The 12200-nt window shown below is 49.4% G+C and overlaps 1 protein-coding gene across 3 annotated transcripts in view; it reads right to left on the bottom strand.

The window, feature by feature from the left end:
- Positions 1–3005: 3005 nt before the first annotated feature.
- Slit3 (slit guidance ligand 3) overlaps positions 3006–12200 on the bottom strand; it is a 587044-nt gene continuing 577849 nt past the window's right edge. For all 3 annotated transcript variants that reach the window (XM_021178434.2, XM_029484039.1, XM_029484040.1), the window contains 3 exons: positions 11151–11436; positions 8273–8481; positions 3006–3606 (listed from right to left, as the gene is read on the bottom strand). In XM_021178434.2, the coding sequence (XP_021034093.1) occupies positions 3371–3606; positions 8273–8481; positions 11151–11436 (731 nt within the window). In that variant the 3' untranslated portion in view covers positions 3006–3370. The remainder of the gene's footprint in view (positions 3607–8272; positions 8482–11150; positions 11437–12200) is intronic.

Raw genomic sequence — 12200 nt, 5'->3', positions numbered from 1 at the left:
TCTGACCCACAGCGACCCCAAGGGTCCTTCCACCTTTGCTATCTGGGGAACCTGTGAATCTCTGAAGCAGTGGGTGGCCAAGTGGGGATCGCTTTGCCTCTGGGAAAGGCAAGGTTGGTTCAATCCCAGTCTGGTTATTCCTGGATTCCTGAGGACCCACTGGGAGCTTCTCTTCTCTCTTCTGCTGATCCTGGGAGGCCTTCCCCCAGCCCCCATCTCATTTTCTGAAGCATCTGACCCCTTGAAATGAGATGGAAAAGGCAAAGCTTTCTTCTAACAATGGCTGCTTGGCATGTCAGTAAAGTCAGTGACGAAAGTATTAACAACATCTTACATCGTACAGGGCTTTACTCTATACAGAGCTTTTAGGTATAGCATTTCATAAACCATTTGGAGGTCCCCTTTGGTGAGACCAGAAGGCGTCTTCTCTTTGTCTCCTGACCCTACACAGCAGGTAATAGATCAGATGGACTCTTCTACACGTGTACACCCCACACATACATTAAACCATATGTTTAAGATTGCAAATTGACTGACCCCTTCCTGTGTATGGATGATTCTGGTCCTAGAATCTGGAATACATTTCAGGGAAAAAAGTTTCTAAATTTCAATTTTAGAGAAACTTCATTTTGGGGATGATTTTCTTGATGGCTTTTGTGTTTGGCATTTTGAAAGGTTAGGCCTTTCAGAGATGAGAAGGCTGTGAGGCAGCAGAACCCATCCTTGGCTGACTGCACTTGAATTCAGAAATGAGCACAAGGGGTAAATGGGAGAGGGAAGCCTTAGGGGCCCTGTGGCCACAGAGAGAAAGCTCGCAGCCCAGTAACCCCTCCCAGAGTCGGGGTGCGGGGGCTCCATGATATAAAAAAGATTGTGGATTGGTGGACTAGAGGAATGGGGGGGGCATTGGGCACATCCTAGGACACTTCTTCCAGGACCGAATTCCTGAGCTAGCTATCACAGAGACTTTGAGATTTGCCTTGAGAGAGTAATGTGTGCCAGCCACAAAGTGAGCCCCTCGGAGCCCCAGGCCCTTTTGAGTGACAGCTTTCTCATCCAGGCAAGCTTCTATCTTCCCCTTCCTATTCCACAGTCAGACTTTCTTGGTACTTCTTGCTACCCCAATTACACCAAGTCTCTGTGGCCTAGCTACGTGGCTTTAAAAAAATTATTTTTGTGGGGACCCTGCCCTTTGCACATTCTCCATTTCTTGGGGGCTATACAGGGGTCATCCTATGTTGCTGCCACCGACCACAGGCCTCTGGCTGCTCATCAAACATTCCAGGACCTTCACCACTCTACTGGGTCATTTCCTCTGCTGATCAACTCCTTACCTGACAAACTCAGGACTGGAAGTCCCCTCCTCTGCAAGACTCTCCTGATACTGTCATTAAGAAACACATATTTACTTATCTCAAGCCAATTAATGCTACATCAGTCATGGTTCTATGTAGATCTATGTTTAGAGAATTAAATGAATATAAGGATATAAATATATAAATATATGGGTTGCCACTGGAGTGATCTCTGAGTACATTGTAGTGGGCACGACATAAATCTAACTATGAACATTTTCAACAGACCTTTCATAAGGAATGACTGCTGGAATACAACACTCACTCACATGCTTGTTCAAACGCAAACTTCTCTACCACATCCTTCCCATCCTTCTTCCCTGTCTTCCTCTGTTCCCTTCCCTTACTCTCTCTTCTCTTTCTCTTCTTTATTCTTGGAGCTTTTTGCCTACCATGGGTCCTCACAGAGCAGATAAGCTCCTCAGGGGGAGCCTCAGAGCAGAAAGGCTCACACATTCCTTCCTGAGACCTTTGAGAAAGGAATATGGATGAGCAGGACCAGGGGGTTGGTGCGAGCAGCCAGATGCTGGGCTCCAGTGCTAAGGGCTGGGGGCTGGGGGTGGGGGTGGGGGTGGGGGTGGGAGGGGAGAGGCGTGGGAGGTCAGAAAAGGCCTGCAGGGACAGGAGTCCTGACGCTGCACATCAATGCTGGCTTTTACTTCCTAGATGCCTGAGTTTTTGTCTCTAGAATTCTGGATTCGATTGAGGCAGAAAGGAAGAGTGAACAAAACCGAGCCAGGAGAAAAGGCAGCTGGAAAAACAGCTTTTTCCCCACTGTTTGTCTCCTGAGTCTACTTAATCTGGATGAGAATCTAGAGTTTACACTCCAGGCCTGGCATGTCCACTTACCAGGTGGCGGCTTAAGGCAACTGATAGGGCTTGATTGTCTTTTGTTAGGCAATGGGGTTCAGTGCACCAGAGAAGTAGGGGTTGGATAAAGTTAGGGTTCAGACCTGTGCTGGATGCTGGTGTTGCACAGCAATGCGTCTTTGCCACTGAGATAGTGGCCTGAAGGATCAGATGCCAGAGGCTTGCCTGTTGGACCTCCCAGTCTTGTTCGTGGGCAGTCCTGCTGCTTGCTCTGTGCACTTCAATGAAACTGGCCAGGAAGAGGACTTTGTAAGGGAGGGCCAGAGCCTGGGACCTGGGAAGACCCTTCCTCTTTCTCCACCTCACTTTTGAGGACAAGCTTCCTCTGAGAGGCAGAAAAAGAGTGGCTGTTTGCAAATTTGGCAAAACAGACCTGGCTTGCTTAGCAAAGCCAGATTCAGTTCCCTCAAGGAGTCCAGGAGGGGGGAATGCTTCCACCTTGGGGGGGGGGGCTCCCGCACTGCAGGGGGCCTTGATCAGATGATCAGCAAGGGGCAGCAATTCCTCTGAAGGGCAACAAGACTTTCAGGGCCCAGCAGCTCCGTTTGGAAGCAAAGGAACACACTGGCCTAGAAAGCCAGGGCCACGAGAAGCCTGCTGCTTGCAAGGAAGAGGGAAAGGATGAACCAAGGCCACAAAGAAACTAAAACCACTTTTGCTTTCTCTTCCTTTGTCCCCAGCCAGCTCAGGAAATCACTCTTGGTTTTGCTGACCCTGAGAGAGCTACATACCCATAGTTCCCTCCTCTTGCCTCAGGCCACCGTTTCTCTACCCTTATCCTTGTGTTTAAAACATTTTTATTAGTGTTTTTTCTTTGTCTTAAAATTTTATAAACAGCTGTTTATAAAAACACAACAAATACACAACACAAAACAAAACTTGGTAAAAATAACTCACTGTATAGTCCATATACTCAGACGGTGTGATATATTTATATAATAAAAGATGAAAATAGTCACTTTCCATAATAAAAATAAGTTCTATTTTTGTTTATTTTACAATATACTTAATATTCTCTCTTTTGCCTCTTGCTCTCCAGATTTCTCTCCTTCATTCTGAATCTCAAAGAGGTTCCATGTGGCTGTTCCCCAGCCCAATGAGCTGGGGTCCGAAAGGCGGAGGATGGTTGGGTGGCAGAGGGGGGCTCAGGAACACGCGCGGCAGCCACATTCCAAGTGTCTCTCCACCTCTTCCACGAATGAGGAGCCGTCCGTGCACTGGAAGACATATTTCCGCCGCTTGCTTCGAATCGGCTGGCAGCACTGGCTCCCGCAGCCCCCGCGGCATTCCATGATAGGCACCTTGGATGCCGTGGCACAAGAGGCGTAGTCTTTCTGGCGGCGGATGGCTTCACGGACTATCTCTCCCATACATGGATTCTCTGAAGACGGTAGAAAAGTAATGTTAGGTCTCTGGTGGTAATGGGGTCTGGCAAGTCCATAGATGGGTCCCTGGTCGGCTCTTAGGAGATTCCTGTGATCCCAACCTGCACCTACGTATTCACTAGTGTGGGGCCAAGGAACCGTGGGACCAGGAGGTATGGGTCCGGAACAAGAGTAGGGTTGAGGAGGTCATGTAGCTGTAGTCAGGTTAAAACTTTCCCCTTATAAGGTAAGGTCTAGCAGCGCCTGGAATTCCTCTGCATGCAAATGAGGCGTCACCGGGGGGGCCCCCCCTCCCGCTCCCCCCCCCAATCATGTACACTCACTGCTCCCTGCCCTCACGCCCACAAAGGTTTAAGTAGGCCTTGTCCCTCCCAATTAATCAGGCTACCTCGCTGAAGCCCCTCAAGAGTTTGTTTTCTCTAACTCAGCGGGTCTCCCTTGCTCCACCTAAACTCTCGGGATCCACCAGTCATGGGCATGTTGGGGCACACAAGTTCATCACCTGCTTACTTATCCATCCAACCACCTTTCCATCCTGCCTCCCTCTGTCCCACCCTCCCTCTCTCCCTCCTTCCTCACTTCCACACATTTGATGTGCTTTTGCTATGCCAGGCTCAATACAAGGCTTGAACCATGCCCGAGGCTATTCTGGTGGCAGGGGTGGGCTTAATCCTCCATCTTCCAAGGGACTGGCAAACTGGCAAATACCGGCTAAGTCATGTTACTGGGCACGTTTGGACTGATAGAACGTGCTTAAATACTAACATTGAAAACATCTAAATTCACTTAAGAATTTGGATTTCTGGCTTCTCTGAAACGAGGGTGTCTGCCAGAGCTGAGCCTGCTTCCCCACGTTGCCATGGTGGGCAGAGTGCTTAGAGCTTTGGATGGGGCAGAGAGTATCGGTTTGTCCCAGCCTGGCTTTACCACTCCCAGTAGCCTGTCTCTCTTGGTCTAGAGCAGTGGTTCTCAACCTGTGTGTCTCACTTCCTCTGGGGGTCAAATGACCTTTTCACAGGGGTTGCCTAAGACCATCAGAAAACATGGATATTTACATTATAATTCATAACTGTAGATAAATAAGTTATGAAGTGACAACAAAAAAATTCTATGGTTGGGGGCCACCATAACATGAGGAGCTATATTTAGGGTCACAGCATTAGGAAGGCTGAGAAGCACTGGTCTAGAGTCTGCACACTAGTTTTTATCAACACTGAAATGCATGTATTTGTAATGAGAAACTGGGGCAGAGGGAAGCTATTATAGGACATGTTTCTACAAGAGCACACGTGAGTAAGCTGATCTGGTCCAGGGTACTGAAGGCTCTCGGGGAAGTGACCACAGAGATGAAATCTAGAAAAGATGCTAAGGCAGTAAAGGCCCTTCTGGATGTTTCTGGAAGTTCTAGAAACAATGGGAGAGCAGTAAAGGGGACCTCTGTGTGCTGGAACGTTCACTTCTGACCCTGCTCTTTACCTCTAGCCTCTGCTCCCACCCCCCAGCCCTGCCAGGGCCTTTGGAGTAGGCTCGGTGGGCAGGGCAGGGCGGGGGGCGGGGGGGGGGCAGAAAAGCAGAACCTGAAGGCTCACGGTCATAGAAAAATCACTTGTTATCCCGTGCCTTAGTTTCCCTCCTGGACAATTACAGCCCTTGGTGTAACTCCTCACTGATTCATGGCCTCTCATGAGCAGCAGAGGCAACTGAGGAGAAAAAAATCATCAGAGCTTTGTAAAGGGTTTGTGTATTTTAGTAAGGTGCACAGACACCATATCCACCTGCAAACAATCCTTTAAAACAATGGTGCCTTAAAGGACTCAGAGTCAAGTGATAGAGAGAGAGAGAGAGAGAGTGTGTGTGTGTGTGTGTGCGTGCATGTGCAATGCAGAGGCACAGTGTGGCAACATTAACACCTGGGGTGACGGAAAGGTGAGGGTGCGTATCCCATATGACCCTGAGGCTGAGGCTCCTTCAGAGTTAAAACGCGAGCAGCTTTCGTCAATGGTGCTTCATTCAGATGTGACGTGTAAGAGTCTGTGAGTGACAGGATGCGTCTGTGTGGAAGGAAATCCTCCTAAGTGGTAGTGTGGAGCCAAGGACTTCTGCCACTGTGTTCATCAGGGGCGTGGACTCCTAGCTGTTTCTCCTGCCCCTATTTCCTTCTCTTCGGCTCACCCCTCACCTCTTTCACACACATTTCTTTGACTAGGAGAGAGAGGGTAATGATGGTTTGGCGAATGAGCCCGAGGCATGTTGTACTCATCAACTTTCTAAAGTAGTTTGGGAGGAGTTATACCAGGTTTTGTGCACAGAAAGCGGCAGTGAACTCCGAGGCCCTGGATTTAGATTCAAGACGTTCCCCTTCCCCCACCCCTACCTCTTTCCCCTTTATCTCCCCCCCTTTCCTCCTTTTCTCCCTCTCTTTTTGAGGTATGGTCTCATGCAACTTAGGCTGGTCTGTGGGCCAGCTTGAGTTTCTGGTCACCCTCCTCTTGGGTGTAGGACTTACAGGCCTGAGGTATCCTTTCGTTTAATGATAAATACATGTTATTTATGCAGATGCGTGTATGCACCATGTGTGTGCTTGCCTGTCACCAGCATCCCTGCAGCTATAGGTCGTTGTGAGTTTCCGGTGTCGGTGGGTTCTGGGAGCAAGACCCAGAACCTCTCGAAAAGCAGAAAGTGCTCTTCGCTGCAGAGCCATCACTCCAGTCCTGACGATGGAAGGCTTATTTTTATGTTTATGGGCATGGATGTTATGCCTGCCTATCACATATGTGTAATATCTACAGACACCAGAAGGGGGCGTTGGAATACCTGGACCTGGAATAACAGTTGTGAGCTGCCGTGTGGGTGCAGGGAATTGAACCTAGGTCCTTTGGAAGAGCAGGCTGTGCCCTTATCTTTTGAGCCATCGCTCCAGCTCCCAAAAGACTTATTACTAATTTAATTTCTTATAATGTGTCTCCTGCATTCTCTGATTTGAATCTTCTCATTGCCTTTCTTAGTCTACCTAAAGATCTGCCAGTTCTATGGATCTTTTAAAGAACCAGCTGCTGACCATGTTCAGCTTCCTGTCGGTCCCTGGTGGGCACAGTGTGCTGTGGGCTGAGGGCTAGCCTGCTGGGTCATGGCTCAAGTAGCTGGTGTGGTATCACGGCCATCAGATATGGCATCAGCTGCCCGGAGAGTGACATACTGCATGGCAGGCAGCTCTGGGTCACGGCAGGGGAAAGGTCAGAACATGGGCTCCTTTTCTGAAGCAGTGCAGCCATGTAAACTCCAGGCAGTTCCTCAGTGGGGCTCAGAGCCTGAGAGGATGCCAGGCTGTCCAACAGCAAAATATTGCAGGTGTCCAGCCCAGGCTTCTGTGGTGTGCCAAGAACCTACTGCCTACTGCTGCCCGTGAAGAGAAATCGCCTAGCCCCGAGTCAGTGCCAGTCAAGGAGACTGGGTAGCATGAAGGTGCTCTCTTCTCTCTGAATGTGGGTTCAGAGAGAAGGAGGTCTATAGTCCATAGCCACCCCCACCCTTGGCTGTACTTAAGTGCTCTCCATTAGACAGTATGGTAAACATGTACTTGGTATCTCTTGTCTGGTCGCTTTGCTTGTGCTGGGTACTCGGGGTAGCTTGTTTAGCCTGCAGGGACGTCACCCCAGAACCTTAATGCTGAGTCCTCTTCCACCACAATATTACTTAGTCTTTACAATAAACCAGTGCAGTTGTTTTAGGGGAGGACTTATGACCAAGAGAGAACTGACCTCAAGGACACACAGATTTTTGTTTTCAGGACGTGTTGTTTCTGACTTTTGGGAGTCCTAATTTGGGGCTACACAGAGATGGTGCAGCAGTTCCGGCTTCACAAGAGTGCTTACTGCTTGTCATGGTTTAAATATGCCCTGCCCAGGGAGTGACACTATTAGGAGGGGAGGCCTTGTTGGAGTAGGTACGTCACTGTGGGCATGAGCTATAAGACCCTCATCCTAGCTGCCTGAAGTCAGTCTTCTGCTAGCAGCCTTTAACAAGATGTATATCTCTCAGCTCCTCCTGCACCGTGCCTGCCTGGATGCTGTCATGTTCCTGCCTTGATGATAATGGACTGAACCTCTGAACCTGTAAGCCAGCCCCAATTAAATGTCCTTATAAGTGTTTCCTTGGTCATGGTGTCTGTTCACAGCCGTGAGATCCTAACTAAGACACTGCTCTTCTAGAAGACTCTAGAATGCAAGTTCAGTTCTGAGCACCCAGGCAGCACACAACCACCTCCAACTCCAGTTCTAGGCGATCTGGTGCCCTCTTCTGGCCACCATGGGCACTGCACTCTCACACATTTAGGCTTCCCAACACTTGGCAGATCCCCAGGTACCACATACTCTACGTAGCACATTTTCTACCGAGAAACCCTGAGAGCAGCATGGTAGTCAGCCAGTGTCCACAATGACCCCATTACCCCCATCTCCTGCTCCATCTTCTATGAAGTAGCTTCTCTTAGTGAATGCACGGTACCAATGTAACTGATACGTTGACTTGGAAATGGCAGTATAAATTACTTCCCTGCCTAGGTCATTCTTCGCCATCTGATGGTTTCCGCTGGGGAAGATCAGGTACTCTTTGACCCCCTGCTTCTCTCCTAGTCCCTCTGTCCCGTAAGGACAGCAGACTCACCTTGCTCACAGTGATGGCCACTGAAGCCAGGCTGGCATAGGCAATAGGGCTCCCCTCGATCTGAGATGTGACACTGCCCATGGTGGCACTTGAAGGCTGAGCAGGCACTGGCAGAGTCATTTTTCTGGTCACACAAAGCTCCTCCATAGCCCTCGGCACACTTGCACATGTAGGAGTCCCCAGTCGCCACACATGTCCCGTGGCTGCAGCTGTGGGCGGAGGGGAGGAGACCAGAGTCAGTGCTGCTAGAACCTTCTCTGTCCTTCCAGCCAGGGGACCCAGAGCTGTGAGACCTTGCATCGGGGACTGCCTTCCTTCAGCCCAGCATCTAAGTGTCTCATTTCATGTAAACCCCATGTTAGTGGCCGCGTAGCTGGATGCCACTGTGCCCTAGCAAATGTCCACTGCCAGCTCTGTCCATGACAGATGCCACTCTGCTGCTCCTACAGTGACATGAGAGTCCTCAGTGCCAGTTCACAGCCCAACAGACTTTAAGCTTCTGTTAACATTACAAATAATTGTGTGTGTGCGCGCGTGTGTGTGTGTGTGTGTGTGTGTGTGTGTGTTTAAAAAACAGGGTTTCACTGTATAGCTTTGGCTGGTTTGAAATTCACTTTGTAGAGCAAGCTGAACTTGAACTCACAAAGATCTGCCTGTTTCTGCCTCCCAAGTGCTGGGATTAAGGGTAGGCATCACCGCATCTGGCAAAAAAAAATATATATATATATTTTTCGAGACAGGGTTTCTCTGTGTAGCCCTGGCTGTCCTGGAACTCACTTTGTAGACCGTGCTGGACTCGAACTCAGAAATCTGCCTGTCTCTGCCTCCCAATTGCTGGGATTAAAGGCATGCGCCACCACTGCCCGGCAGCAAAAATAATTTTTAAATATTGCATTTTATTAGTGTGTGTGTGGGCACACACTTGTTATAGTAGGCTCTCTCCTCCTACTATGTGGGCCCTGAGGGATTGAACTCAGGTTCTGAGGCTTAGCAGCAAGCTCCTCTACCCACTGAGCCATCTTGCTGGTCTTTGTAAACATTTTAACCCTCCCTCAATTTAAATAGCAAACACTATTGCTACTGTTACTACTGCTACAACAGGTTGAGCAACCCTCATCCAGAAAGCCCCCAGGTCCACACATTTTATACACCAGCATGGGTTCCAGTGAAAAATCCTACCCCTGACTTCATTGATGAGCTGCTGATAAAACACGGACACCCTGAACAGATCATAGGGAATTATCATCAGGCCGTGTGTGTGTGTGTGCGCGCGCGCGCGTGCACACTGTCTATAAAATATGAATGATCTTTATGTGTATGCTTCATTCTCATCCCCGCAGTATCTCAGAGGAACAGATATATACTCTAAACTGTGGAAAGAAACCATAGATGTGAAGCATCTTTAGGGTAGGGCATGTCAGACAAGGGACATGCAACCCGTTCTCAGCACAGGTGGCACATGCGGTGTGCCAGGCACTGTGGTAAGCACATTAGACCTTGTACCACTCCACTCCAAGACAGCCCCTCCCATGAACTAGCCTTCAGTCCATCTCCCAGAGCGAAGTCCACCTTTTGTAATACAAAAAATATTTAGAATTACTGCATGTATATGATGGCTTTGCCTGCACATATCTATGTGTACCATGTGCCTGGTGCCTGTGGACACCATAAGAAGGTATTGGATCCTCTGGAACTGGAGTTAGAGGCAGTTGTGAGTGACCACAAGGGTGCTGGGGACTGTAAGAGCAACAAGTGCTCTTAACCGCTGAGACATCTCTTTCTTCTTTTCTTCAAAAAACTGAAAAGATTCATGTGTTTTTATGTATGTGGGTATTTTGAGTGCATGCATATATGCATACCATGTGTGTGCCCAGTGCCCACAGAGGCTGGAAAACAGTGTTGGATCCCCTGGAACTGGAGTTACAGATGGTTGGATGCTGTCATGGGGTGCTTTTGGAAGACCAGTGCTCTTAACCACTGAGCCGTCTCTCTAGCCCCATCTCTTTCTTTTAAAAATATTACTTTTATTTATTTATCTGTCTATTTCTGTGTGTGCACATGCAATAGCACAGTTGTAGAGGTCAACTTGTGGGAGCTGGTTCTTGCCTTCTATTGTGCGGGTCCTAGGAATTGAACTCAGGTCATTGGTCTGGGAGGCAAAAGCCTTTACCTGCTAAACCGTCTCTCCAGGCCACAAAGCCCCAATTTTCAGTCATGATATATCTCTGAGCCTACTGGGATGACATTCAAGTCAAGATTCATGTTAATTCCAGGGCCAGGCACATACATCAAGATTAACAGGAAGTTTAGGCCTCTACAGCGTTCTTTTCTTCCTGACCAAGACCGTCATTTCCCGACTCGTTCAGCCAGCCACATGACCAGTCTCGAGTCTGGTATTACTTTTGGCCGAATGCAATTTCTAGGCATACTGGGACTCTTGTATTTAGTACAAGGCCCTGCACACAGTAGGCCCTCAATAAACATTTGTTGATTGAGTAATGGATGATTGAACCATTAAACGTGATTCCTACGTGCACTGTTATGCGGACTTAGTCCACTGTAGCGTTCACAGGAGCTGGAATTTCTGTCTTCTGTTTTTGTTGTGCTGTGTTTGGGGTTCTATTTCCCTTAAGACAGCTTTTTCTAATCACAGTACAGAGTCTGGCAGTGGCTTTCACAGGGCCTAAGGGCTACCTGGTGGTGACAGATATTTTGAGAAAGCTCTCCTCACACCAAGCCAGCCATGCTGCTTGGATGTAGGAGCCCTGTGTCTTGGCATTGTAAGCAGTTGTGCTATCCATAGTAGGACCACAACTCCCAGCACCCATCAGTGTCCATTCCTTACATGCAGGCAGGGCAACTTGTGCTCAGGACTCACCTGTGACCAAGGCAGGGGTCCCGAGCTTCCTGATCACATAGTGGACCGGTCCATCCCGGGTGGCACTCACACACTACGCTGTCCTTCTCCACGGAGCGACACAGGCCGTGACGACACACAGTGCAGGACTTGCAGCCAGGAGAGACCCCCAGGGACTGTGGGGGGAGGGCCTTGAAATCCTGCAACTCATTGTTGATGCGCACCTCGTGGATGCAGCCGTGGAAGCCGCCCAGCGGCCTGTCCGCACCCTGGCGTAAGGCTGAAAGGCCCGTAGAGGTGGGGATGCCTGCGGGAGCAGGAGGGAGAGAGCCAGGATGGCATGAGGACACTGCCTCATCCAGAGGGAGAGCACACACAGTGCCTGACTACAGTCACCACACAGAGCTCAGAGTTAGCAGGCCAAAGCCTTGGCCTTATCCTCACAGGGCTGTGTATGTGTCCTTGCTTCGGAACTGTTAAAATGCAACTTATCACCAGTTTCTAAATTCAGAAAGAAAAAAAAAAATATCTGCCAGAGTCTGTATTTTGAGCTTTCAAAGGAGAAGGGAGAAGATCTGTCACCTTCTGCCACACAGTCCCCCTGGCTTAACTGAGGCCCTCCCCTTAGGCGTGGTGTGGGTGGAGGACACTAGATCACCCTGCTATGCCTGTCCCCACCAGGCTGAGGCGCTCCTTGCCCCAGTTCCTGTTCGAAAGCCCACATCAAAGGAGCTGCAGTTTGGAGAGGAGATAAGGTTAGGGAAGCAGCTTGTTGCTTCTGTGAAGCTTTGGGGTTCAAGGTTTCCAGACCATTTTATCGCCCTTTGTGCACCCTGGCATCTTCCTCGGGGCCGTTTGCAGACTCTGTGTGCTCTCTCTCCTTTTACTGTTGGGCAGATAGCTTAACTGCGTGTGTGTGTGTGTGTGTGTGTGTGTGTGCGCGTGTGTGTGCGTGCGTGTGAGTGCGTGCGTGTGAGTGTGTGTGTGCATGTGAGTGTGTGTGCGTGCATGTGCGTGTGTGTGAGTGTGTGTGTGTGAGTGTGTGTGTGTGTGCATGTGAGTGTGTGTGCG

Source organism: Mus caroli, chromosome 11 (genome assembly GCF_900094665.2).
Source record: "Mus caroli chromosome 11, CAROLI_EIJ_v1.1, whole genome shotgun sequence".
Taxonomy (NCBI): Eukaryota; Metazoa; Chordata; class Mammalia; order Rodentia; family Muridae; genus Mus; species Mus caroli.
Note: the sequence above shows the minus strand (reverse complement) of the source record. Positions and strands in the feature narration are given on the sequence as shown.